At 39.0% G+C, this 12,882-nt stretch overlaps 1 protein-coding gene across 2 annotated transcripts in view; it reads left to right on the top strand.

The window, feature by feature from the left end:
• The window catches only part of LOC109875832 (ectonucleotide pyrophosphatase/phosphodiesterase family member 2), a 33,979-nt gene extending 21,820 nt beyond the window's left edge, over positions 1 to 12,159 (top strand). Inside the window, exons 24-25 of one of the 2 annotated variants that reach the window (XM_020468249.2) lie at positions 5,777 to 5,930; positions 10,317 to 12,157. In XM_020468249.2, coding sequence (XP_020323838.1) covers positions 5,777 to 5,930; positions 10,317 to 10,487 — 325 coding nt within the window. In that variant the 3' untranslated portion in view covers positions 10,488 to 12,157. Of the gene's footprint in view, positions 1 to 5,776; positions 5,931 to 10,316 lie in introns of both variants that reach the window. The other variant, XM_031788611.1, reaches the window with a different exon arrangement.
• The last annotated feature ends 723 nt before the right edge of the window (positions 12,160 to 12,882 follow it).

The following is a 12,882-nucleotide window of genomic DNA, read 5'->3' on the forward strand; positions in this document are numbered from 1 at the left end:
CTTTTCTGCTTTTGTCATTAGTTTCCCGGTTCTCTCCACCTGTCCCTTTGTCTACCATTTCCTGCTCGTGCTTCAGCTGTGCACTGCAGTATTGGACCGATGCCAATCTCAGATGGCAAAACATCAGGGCTAAACTGGAGAGACCCTTTACAAGGCCTGCGCCCGATGGTTGTTTTTGGAGAGCATTTGTCACGATTTCTACTGTTTTTCCTCTAATGGCGTAGTTAAGGTTGGTACTGCTGAGGTCAGAAATCAAGCCTTTTATGGGTGAGTGTTCATATAGTATTGTGAGAATTGCAATACAGATAATATTGGCACCTAAGTATCGTGATAATATCATGTTGTGAGGACACTGGCAATTCCCAGCCTTAGTGACAGGTCAAGATGTTGCCCTTTCACTCAGGTTTGTAAGATGCCTCAAAGGAGATCTTGTTTTGTGTTATTGTATTTTTATGTTCATATGGTTATGGCTGTTCCAATGGAGTAATCTGGATTGATTTGTTTGTTTTTTAAATAATTTTTATTTAACCTTTACATAACTAGGCAAGTCAATTAATAACAAATTCTTATTTACAATGACAGCGTACCCCGGCCAAACCCTAATCCGGACGATGCGGACCGCCCTATGGGACTCCCAATCATGGCCAGTTGTGATACAGCCTGGAATCAAACCAGGATCTGTAGCGACACTGAGATGCAGTGCCTCAGACCACTGGGCCACTCAGGAGCCCGAAATACATAATTAATCAAGAGTCTCCAACAGGTCGATTGCGAGCTACTAGTAGCTTGCAGACCTATGAGTAGCCACCAAACAGTCATGAAAGTACCGTAATTTCTGAACTATTAAGCGCACATGAATATAAGCCGCACCCACTGAATTATAAAAAATATGTATTTTGTACATAAATAAGCCACACATGTCTCTAAGCCGCAGGTGCCTACCGGTACATTGAAACAAATGAACTTTACACAGCCTTTAAACGAAACACGGCTTGTAAAAAAATAAATAGGCTTTAACGAAACACGGCTTGTAAAAAAAAATATATGCTTTAACGAAACACGGCTTGTAAAAAAAAAAAATGCTTTAACGAAGCACGGCTTGTAAAAAATAAAATAAATAGCAGTAAACAGTAGCCTACCAAGAAAGTCATTGGTCACTATCTTCCTCCTCCTGTGCACTGAAACCACTGAAGTCATCTCCTTCGGTGTCGGAGTTGAATAGCCTCAGAATTGCTTAATCCGTTGTTGGATCGTTTTCATTGTCGCTTCTTCACTTTCATCCAGAGGCAAATTCCCCGCTGAGCTCATGCTGCCCTCTTCAACACGCAGCAGTCCAGCCTTTCGAAACCCGTTGATGATAGTGGATTTTTTGACAATGCTCCACGCTGTCAGGACCCACTGGCAGACTTGACCATAAGTTGCTCTTCGCATGCGGCCCGTTTTAGTGAAGGATTTCTCCCCACTTGTCATCCAAGCCTCCCACTGAACACGGAGTGCCACCTTAAATGCACGATTTACACTGATGTCGAGTGGCTGCAAATACTTTGGGCCATCTGCTTTTCTTCCCTCTGAAAGCTTTTGTTGTCTTTTTGCACTGAGTCAGTTCCTCACGCTGCTGTTTCCAACGTCTTATCATCGACTCATTAAGGCCAAGCTCCCGTGCAGCAGCTCTTTTTCCTTTTCCAAAAGCCAGATCGATCGCCTTCAACTTGAAAGCTGCATATGAGGGTGACAAAATGACTACCGTAATCAGAATGATGGGACGTTTGAGCGCGCTCGATTTACGTCACATTATGTGACGGTGCTCAGTTTTTTGGCGGCATGAATCTTGTGAAAGCGGGAAAAATCCATAAATTTGCCGCGTCATTGTATAAACCGCGAGGTTCAACGCGTGGAAATAAAGTAGCGGCTTATAGTCCGGAAATTACGGTACATGCAATTTTCACGTGTTCTACCGCAAACTGTCATAAACAAATCTGACAAGTATCAGACATAGCAAGCTCCCTGCTACTGTCTAACCAATGCAACATTGACATTACCCCACCCCTGGTTAGCCACTATTGTGTCACGCCCTGACCTGAGAGAGCCTTTTTATGTCTCTATTTTGGTTTGATCAGGGTGTGATTTGGGTGGACATTCTATATTCTATGTTCTTTAGTTAAATGTTTTGGCGGGGTATGGTTCTCAATCATGGACAGCTGTCTATCGTTGTCTCTGATTGGGAATCATACTTAGGCAGCCTTTTCCCCTTTGTTATTTGTGAGAAGTTGACTTGTGTTAGTGGCACTTAGCCCTCGTAAGCTTCACGGTTGTTGATCTTGTTTCTTGTTTTGTTGGCGTCGTTCCATAATAAAGGAAAATGTACGCTCACCACGCTGCGCTTTGGTCCACTTCTTTTGACGGCCGTGACATATTGGCTTAAAAAGCCAAACCTAACACAATATTTGCTAATCAATTTCCAGCAATATTTCCCCTTCCTGTTTGTGTGGCGCGGGCGTTTTTCTATTACTCCGTGTGTAGCCAGTAGTGATGGGTCTTTCGCGAACAAACAGCTCTTTTTTAACATCTCTTTTTGGTAAGCAAGCCTTCATCTGGCTCCCTGATTTGCAAACTTTTACTACTGAGCTCCAGACATCAATTATCTGCATATTGTCTGAAGATGGTAATTCCTTAGTTAATTAACAATATAGTGAGGAGAGAGCCTCATTCTGGTTCAAGCAAATTGTAACTGGCATGCTGTTTATTTACAACAGTTTTTTTATCGCTTTGGTGCAATTTTCACAAATATGTGGTACATTTTTACAACTCTTAGTACAAAACTAAAAATTAGAATTAAAAAGGCAGTTGTTTCAAAACTCTGAACAGTACAAGTATAACACACAAAATCATACAGTCACCTTTTCACCAAATTTGATCATTGTTTCATCTAGAAATACATTTTAAGATGGCAATACATGTTCTTAAAGTAATTACCTGTCACAATTCAAAGCTCACATTACTTTTGATATATTGTACTATTACAGAGAACACAGGTATAAATACACAAGGGATAATGGGGAAGATGGGCGACACCTGGAGGGGGTGGAGACAATCACAAAGACAGGTGAAACAGACCAGGGTGTGACATGTAAACTGGTTTGTCTAGCACAGATTTTGAAAATGTCTGTAAAGTAGAAACATAAAAAGTATAATGATGATATTTTGATTCAAAAATACAAATCAAGATCAGAAATGTACTGTATATAACAAATCAAATGATCTGAAAGTGTATTGTTCGGGTACACATATTAGCAGATGTACAGCAGGTGCAGCGAAATGCTTGTGTTTGTAGCTCCTAAAGTGGAGTAATACAATATCAATACAATACCAATACGAAATAATCCAATAAGTTCAAAACAAGACAGAAATGCATCCACTATACATTAAACATGCACAGTGCCTTTAGAAAGTATTCATACCCCTTGACTTAATCCACATTTTCTTGTGTTACAGCCTGAATTCAAAATGGATTAAATCGTTTTTTTGTTCATCCATCTACACACAATATTTCATAATGACAAAGTGAAAACATGTTTTAAGAAATGTTAGCAAATTTATTGAAAATGGAATACAGAAATATCTTATTTGCATAACTATTCACACCCCTGAGTCCATACTTTGTAGAAGCAACTTTGGGCGGCGACTACAGCTTTGAGTCATCTTGGATATGTCTGTATCAGCTTTGCACATCAGGATTTCTTCCCTGTAGATTTTCTCAAGCTCTGTTAAGTTAGATGGGGAGCGGCTGTGAACAACAATCTTCAAGTCTTTCCAAAGATTTTCAATGGGATTCAAGTCTAGACTTTGGACGAGTTTGGACTTTCAAGGACTTTCACATTCTGAAGCCTTTCCAGCATTGATTTGGCTGTTTGCTTGGCGTCATTTTCCTGTTGGGACCTAAATCTTTGCAACAGTCTAAGGTCGTTTGCACTCTGAAGCAGGTTCACATCAAGGCTTTGCCTGTATTTGTCTCCATTCATTGTTCCCTCTATTCTTACCAGTCTTGCAGTCCCTTCTGCTGAAAAGCATCCCCATAGCATGATGCTTCACGGTAGGGATGGTGTTAGACGGGTGATGATGTCTATGTCTGGTTTTCTCCAGACATAGCGATTTGCATTCAGGCCAAAGAGCTACATTTTTGTCTCATCAAATCACAGAATCGTTTGCCTTATGCCCAGAGTCTTCAACATGCCTTTTTGGTATTTCATTTTCAATACATTTGTAAAAATGTCTAAAAACATGTTTTCACTTTGTCATTGGGTATTGTGTATAGAATCTTTTTAATTTAATAGATTTTGAATTCAGGCTGAAACACAACAACATGTGTAATAAATCAAGGGGTTTTGAATACTTTCTGAAGGCACTGTATCCAAAATGAAGTTGCTGGGATCTTTTTGATGATAGGGGGGGGGGGGGTTCACAACTGCTTTACTAAAATTGCATTGGCCTATACAGTACTGTAATACCATAATATATGCCATTTATATAGCACACACTTATATCCAAAGTGACAACAGTCCATACATTTTGGTATGTGACCACAGTGGGAATCAAACACAAAACTCTAGTTGCTTGACCCATGATCTTATGAACTGAACCACGTACAGGACCACTACAATACAGAAGTACAATACAATACTGTAAAATACAATACACGATTACAATACAGGTGGAAGGCCATAGATGAGGCATGCAATGATTTCAATCCAGACCTACAGTATGTCAGGCTTGGATTCGCCAGGTTTTTCCGCAGCTGCATGAACAATGAGGATATTTACTGTGATTTCGATGACAACTTATGGCCAAATACTCCAGACAGGCTTGATGCAAACTAGTGCTGCTAAATATTATGGTTTTTTTTCTTTCATTTCTTTCAATTCATTACATTGTGAAAGATGTCTTCAATGATCACACCTTTGATCACACATGGGATAGAAATGATGGACATTTGATGATCAGTACATTTTTATGGGTAGTGCAAGTATACCGCCTAATGTGAAAACAGTGTAATGTACTGTAGTTTACAGTACTGTAGCATACTGCATTTAAAGGACAATTTTGGAACATGTATCTTACATGTTTTTCTATTGGATTAACTTTGTTAAAATTACTCAATTGCAAAGATATCGTTATGTTTTTGTGATTATACCAATGTACTCATTATATTTCACAGTAAACATTTTGGATCAATGGATGTGTGGTGAAAGATGTCTACAAACAAAATTAATGCACAATAAAAAAAAGTGTTGGATGTAAAACTGGCTGTGTTACAAGTGTTACCAATTTGGAGTTTTGTTCTAAGATTTAGAAAATTCACCACATATTTGTGAAAATGGTAGCAAAGCTATAAAAAAAAACTAAGACCTACCAGGTCAGGTTCCTCTGATCATGTTTGTTTTTGTGTCTGCAATAGTGCGTCTTTCTGTGCACAACTCAGTTGCACAACTCAGTGCATTCAATCGAAATGTGTCTCCCGTTGAATCAGAGAGTTGCAAAGGGCTGCCTAAATGAACACTTCAGCAGTTCCTGTTGCTGGTTAATTGCTTTGTTCATGAACGGCAGATTTTTCCACCTTGCTGACTCAGGGAATTGAACCAGCAACCTTTCGGTTACTGACCCAACGCTCTTAACAGCTATGCTACCTGCCACCCTTCCATGTGTGTGTGCGCGTGTGTGTGCTTGCCTGTATCTTCATTAACGTGACTACTTATGATTGTGGCCCACATATGACCCCCAGATACGCCGCAGTCTCGGCTCCAGTCCCTACACACTACTATGTAGTGATCACCAGCTGTCAGGATGTCAACCAGACGGCCGGGGTGTGTGACGGCCCCCTCAATGTCTTCTCCTTCCTCCTACCCCACCGCTCAGACAACGACGAGAGCTGCAAGGTAATTCTCTCACCACATGGGGGCACTATGTCTATGGCTGTCTCTCTGCTTGAAGAAGCCTACTCAAGAAATTGTCATAAATCACAGATCTAGAATACAGAACCCATAGAAATAGAATCCCAAAAACAATTTCTGAATATGTTTGTATTTCACCACACACCATTACAAGGTATTTACCTAGAAATTACATGGCAAAACTAATTTGATTGGTACTTTGTTGCTCATGAATTGTTCATCAGTCTTAGAAAAATTGCTGGCATGACATTATTTAATCATTTCAAGGGAACAGTTAAATGGTGTAGACAGAGGAAGTACTTAGTCCATTCCCATGCACAGTCATTCAGTCAACTTTGCATCTAACAGCCTTTACCACACTTTAGTATTTCCGGACTTCTATTGCACTACTAAATTATTGGAGTGGCCATTAGAATGAATATAGGTCACTCTTCCCACTAACCTTTTGCTGCACTAACTCATAAATGCCTGATTCAGGGCCGAGATAAGCGCACACAACTCTTACCTTTGCATTAATCTTACATTGATCTCAATGGGACACTTCCACGAAAGTTGGAGATAAGGGCACAGAGATCTCAAGTCAGAATACAACCTCTTTTCATTGTCGGCAGAAGATGGCATGTATTGCAGCCTTCTGTGTCAGTTCAAATTTCACAATACAGACGTGGATTTCAAAATGGAGTGCTATGGTAAATATAACTTGTTCACTATGACCCTCTGGTCTCATGATGATAACGGTAATGACCTTTCATTGTGTACTCTTGAGGCTGTATCTCTTAAAGTTGTGTAGTCTTTAATCCCAACCCTCAGCCACTCTCAGCCCATTCCACCTACCACCATAGACCGCCCTTGTTTGGTTTCCATGTGCCATATATTTTTCAATTGTGTTGTGATGTTTGACAACATCTTTCTAATCGTATATTATCCACAGATTGTGAGCTAAAGATGAAAACCTTTCTTACGGGTATTATTATATTATTTATTGACTTGCTATGGCTTTCCAGATCGCCCAACTCTGCTATTTGTAAGGTTAATTTTGTTGTGATGTTGTGATTTTTTAACCATTTCTGAACCTGTGACCAGAAACAAACTAAATAGGGGCAATACCAGAATAAGTGATCTATTGAGTCTGTCTCTTCGCAACAAAATCTACAAACTTGAGATTGTTGTATGCCCCATATATATTGCATTCTGTTGGTGGCAAGAATTTGATAGAATAATTTAAATAGAAAAACTCTAATTGTTGAGTCAAGTGTATTTTTTTGTACCAGTTCATAAACCACGTGACATGGAATTGGTACATCAAAAATCTCCGCCCATTTACTTTGCAACCTGTATGGCGCAGCTGTCAACATTTCTGGTATATTTTTCTATTTATGCCAGTTCCTTTCAGCCAATTTGTATCTTTAATATATGGCAGGCAAACAAGTTCCCTTCCTTCTGCCTTTTCCACTTGCCTCCTCCATTTTTGTGGTAGTGCTGCAATCAGTTGGTTGTAAGTTTGGATTGAGCAGAAATTCCCATATATTTTCAATAGCTGCATGTGACATAACTCCTCCATTTCTATTCATAATATCATTAATAAATATAATTTTTAAACATTTCTTCCATAAATATTTTTTTTATTAATCAATATTTTTGAGTTTAACCGTAGCATTTGTTGCAATATTTGTTCTTTCTTTTCTGGAGGATAAAACTGAAATTGTAACCAGCTTTGTATGGCTTGTTTAAGATAGGGCGATACTTTATTTAAAAAAAACATTTTCAATTAGTCGGAAATGAGAAGTTATAATCTATATACATGAATGCTCATATTTGAAAGTCCCAGCAGGCTATAAGCATGTCCGCCTAGCCTGCTCAGTTCATTGGATATAGTTGTTCGTAAAAAAAAAATATGTAAAAAGAGAAAACATAAATATATCGCAAGACCAGTCCTTTTTTATGTCCATTACATGCAAGACATATTTCATGGAGTCTTCATTATATCATGTTATATTCCGACAGTAAAAGGAACAAGGAACGTAGATTCTAACAGCCACTAATGACTGCCAGTAAAAATGTGTCTTAGGCATGAACTTATATCCTGTTGTATCATACAATGGCTGTGCCAGAGGCAACTGCAAGCCAACACCGGGCACTCTCTAATGGGAAGGCATACTCAAGTTCAAACTCACAATGGATTCCGACACAGCCACGGCACGACAGCCAAGAACACATGCAGTACTGACAATCCGGAGTGAGTAAACCTGTAAAACCAAACCTCTCTCCACCCTACACATTATGTTTTTTATTCCAGGGTCATTGCTCTATCACCTCAGCTGTTTTACACCTAGGTCTATATCATTAGGATCAAGAATATAAAATATAGCATAAATAGCTTATATAGAAATATATAATATACCTTTCTCTCGCTTAGAGAAGTGCTTCCATAAGCCAATTATTGTATTAGTTATACCGTTAACTTTAATCACTGTATCCCAGTGTTAACCAGCCGACACACACACTAGAGACAACAACCCTGTTGACAATACCTAATCCATCCATTTGCCAGTGTGTATCGGAAGAATAATCATCCTTTATATTTTTTATACTTACTGTAATTGATGGATTAGGTACTGAACTTACTGTAATTGCTCGTCTGAGGCTACATGACCATGACCACTTATCGGTCTGTAACTTTTACTGAACTTACTGTAATTAATCGTCTGAGGCTACATGACCATGACCACTCATCCCACGATGTCAGTGGTGCTGCATTGTGCCCTTCTCCCTGAGTGTGCTGCGCAATCCAAAGCGTCTTTCACTCACATTGCTCTCCATCACGTGAACGGGTCTTTCTCACAGGCTACAAGTGAAGACCGACACATCTGGGACGCAACTGCGCACGTCCTTATCCAATTCCAAGGTGCATATTGAAGATATTGGAAGAACTGTCCACATTTACCAACAAGATGAGTAGGCCTAACGAACAGCAAAAGCACTAGCCTATGTCAATCTACAATGCCCCCTAGTACAAAAGTCAACCTATTCTATTCTGTGTGAGAAATTAATGTTCCAAATGTGATAGATCCCAAATTAATAGAACCACTAGCATCAAAAAAAATAATTGTGCAATGTGGCTGAAGCAACAGATCAGAAAGTGTAGCGTAAAATGTTGGTAAACTATTAGGCAATTTTTTCACATTATAAGCGCAGCAATGTGCATGTAATGCTTTAATTATAAAGGTTTTTATGGTGAAATGTATCTTCTCCAAACTTGAAACTCACGTACTGCTTATATATGCCAGTTAGGCTCTACACCCCTTGTAAAGCGGATTCATGTGCTTAATTTTAAGAAGTTATTTGGCCACTTTAGTTGTGCTACTAATCTTATTACATCATATAGGCCTATGGGCTGGGCTACATGAGGTGTAGACTACCACTATGATAGGAAAAAAGTTTTCAAAAAAGGCCATTGTTTCTTATGCTGGGCATCATTCACAAGTGATAGGCTAATATTGTCACCAATCAGACTATTCTTGATTTAATCCTGTCTTTACATATACTAAATAATATATATATATGTGACATTTGTATTGATTTTGAATGGACCATTATCTTGCACCTGTATCAAAACAGGGGCAGCGGCAAATCTTTTATTTAAAATATGCACTTAAATAGTCAAAAGGACGCTTTTCCCTGTGGTTTATTTTCATGCCAATCAGGTAGGCTATACTCCTGTTGTAAATATAAGTAATGTGCTTAATATTAGGAAAGTTGAGAAATAAATAGAGTAGGCCTAGCCTATAGAATGCTGATGAGATCCTCTTTTATTTTGCGGCCATCACTGTTTTCTCCCGCAATTGTATAGCCTATAGAAAAGTTGCACAACATGAGCTCATGGGCTCCCATGAAGTGTTTGATTACATTTTCGAATACATTTGCATTGCATTGATGTCAGAGTGATTACAGGGACAATAGAGTACTGAGTACCAGACAGTTAGCAAGTTTAGTAGGCTACTAATGACCAGCAGCAGCATCAGAGCTTGGAGAAGACTAAATACCATGACTAAACGTTCATGTGGAATTTGACTGCCTTCATGACTCGTGACCCGCCGGTGTGATGATAATACCGTCACTGCAACAGCCCTACTTGTGACAGTCATATAGTGGGTCTCCTATGAATGCAGCTCTGTTTTTTTCTGGTAACGTCATTGTAATTTCCGCTCTATCAATATTGATGACCTTGTAACGCTGTGTGTAGTCTTTTGAAATGCTTTCTATAAATAATACAGAGATTGAATGAGCCAGCTGATAATGCCCAAATTATATATGATTTATATGTAACACACATACAAAATATGTTCACCTCGTCTTGTGGTGGTCCTGCAGAGCTCAGAGGACGAGTCGCAGTGGGTGGAGGAGCTGCTGAAGCTGCACACAGCGCGGGTCAGAGACGTGGAGATCCTCACAGGGCTGGACATGTACCGCTCCACCACCCTGAACTACACCCAGACCCTCTCCCTCAAGACCTACCTGCACACCTTTGAGAGTGACACCTAAAACAGACACACACAAACTCACTCTCACTGTATCTCTGTATCGTTTTCTCTTTCTTCTCAAATTTCATACTGTGTTTCACTTCCACTCTTTGTCTCTCCCCTCTTTGTCCCACTGGGCACAGATGTAAATTCAACGTCTATTACACGTTGGTTCAATGTAATTTCATTGAAATTACGGGAAAAACAACTTTGATTCAAACCGTGTGTGCCCAGTGGGGTCTCTCTCTTTCTCTTTCTCTCTCCCCAGTACATGTCTGATCCTTAGGTGTATATTTTTTATAGTATTTGTCATATTTATTATGTAGAGGATAATAATGCTGCCACTTCGTCACACTAATCCAGAGAGCTCTTGTGTTCGAAATAGGAGTGGAGTTAGACTTTTGTTGTGTATGGTTTGAGAGAAAGTGTTGTGTTGTGAATTAAGTGTTTGTTTGGGGAAGTGGAGGAATGGGTTGGATTAGGTTAATGGAAGCTTTCGGTTGAAGGAAGATGATGTCATATCCAGTGGTGGAAAAAGTACCCAATTGTCATACTTGAGTAAAAGTAAAGTTATCTTTAATAGAAAATTGAAAGTCCCCTAGTGAAATACTACTTGAGTAAAAGTCTAAAAGTATTTGGTTTTAAATATACCTAAGTATCAAAGGTAAATGTAATTGTTAAAATATACTTAAGTATCAAAAGTAAAAGTATAAATCATTTCAAATTCTTTATATTAAGCAAACCAGATGGCACCATTTTCTTGTTTTTAAAATTTACGGAGAGCTAGGGGTACACCAACACTCAGACATCATTTACAAATTAAGTATGTATGATTAGTGAGTACGCCAGATCAGAGGCAGTAGGGATGACCAGGGACGTTCTCTTGATAAGTGCGTGAATATGACCATTTTCCTGTCCTGCTAAGTATTCAAAATGCAACCAGTACTTTTGGGTGTCAGGGAAAATATATGGAGTAAAAAAGTACATTATTTTCTTTAGGATTGTAGTGAAGTAAGAGTAAAAGTTGTCAAAAATATTTATAGTGAATTAAAGCACAGGTACCCCAAAAAACGACTTAAGTAGTAATTTGAAGTATTTTTACTTAAGTACTTTACACCACTGGTCATATCTATTAATACTGCAGAGTGATGATCTACTATAGCCTGACGTGTCTTTGTAATTGGTGTGAAGACTTTATTGCCACCTCCTACACTTACATAAGGTTTACATAAGGATGACATAGCAAATGTTAAAAACAGTCGAGACACCAATGACAATTTTCTTTAATACTTTATTGGTGACATAAAGTGTTGTTCAGGTTAGCTAACAGGCTAGTGGTGTGCATTGGTATTATGGGTGTTAAAAGTGCTCTTATAACTGTGTTATAACGTAACTTTAGCAACTGGTATATGATGCTTATGACAGTGGAGTCAAGTGCTGTGTTTGGCTGTTTGGCTTTGAGTGTACTGTACTAAATCTACTACTGATAACGGCCCTGCTTGCAGAACACTTGACTCATTGAAAGTCCTACAGATTCAGCACAATTAACAAACATTTTCATGCCACTTAATACAACCTCCATTGATGACCTCAGATGTTATGTTGATGGTATCTGGTTATGTTTTTGCCTTCTAAATGGTGTATTATTAACATGTGGCAAGGTTCTGATCAGAATAAATTCTTTTAATGTTGCAGATGAGCATTTGAGTCATTTTTGTTTCAATAACCATGAAATTAAAATAACTGGTTATACAGTAGGAAGCCTGGCATGCCAAAAATTATTCAGAACTTATGTTATGTATAGAGACATTTGAGAGCACCATCTAGTCAATATTTGAACCTTGGGGGTGTGGTATACGGCTAATATACCACACCCCCTCGTGCTTTATTGCTATTATAAACTGGTTACCAATGTAATTAGTATTCAGGGCTGTTTATAATTGGCTGTTTATCCATGAGAAATGATTGTGCAAGCTACCCACTAAAATCTGGGTGGTTGTTATTTCAGATTTAGATGACTGGCTTTGCAAAGACCAGATAATGTACGAAGCGCCGTTCCCTCCTTCAGTGGAAGTGTTGATTTCCTTCAAAGAGCCGTTAGGCTTTGTATTTGGTGCCAGTAAATCGTGGTAGTCCTGGTTCATAATTTAATTTGTGGATGATATCGACACTAGTTCGCCGGGTGTCAAAGTGTGGCCCTTTTTATTGTATAAAGCACTCAGGCCCGTCCGATAATGTCTGGGTTGTCTTCCACAAAATGCTATCAAACAGTCAGGGCCGCGGTTACCCCCTCTTCAAAGGGGGAGACACTCTACACCCAAACTGTTACAGACCTATATTCATCCTGCCCTGCCTTTCTAAAGTCTTCGAAAGCCAAATGACCAAACAGATCACCGACCATTTCGAATCCCATCGTA

Source organism: Oncorhynchus kisutch, linkage group LG14 (genome assembly GCF_002021735.2).
Source record: "Oncorhynchus kisutch isolate 150728-3 linkage group LG14, Okis_V2, whole genome shotgun sequence".
Taxonomy (NCBI): domain Eukaryota; kingdom Metazoa; phylum Chordata; class Actinopteri; order Salmoniformes; family Salmonidae; genus Oncorhynchus; species Oncorhynchus kisutch.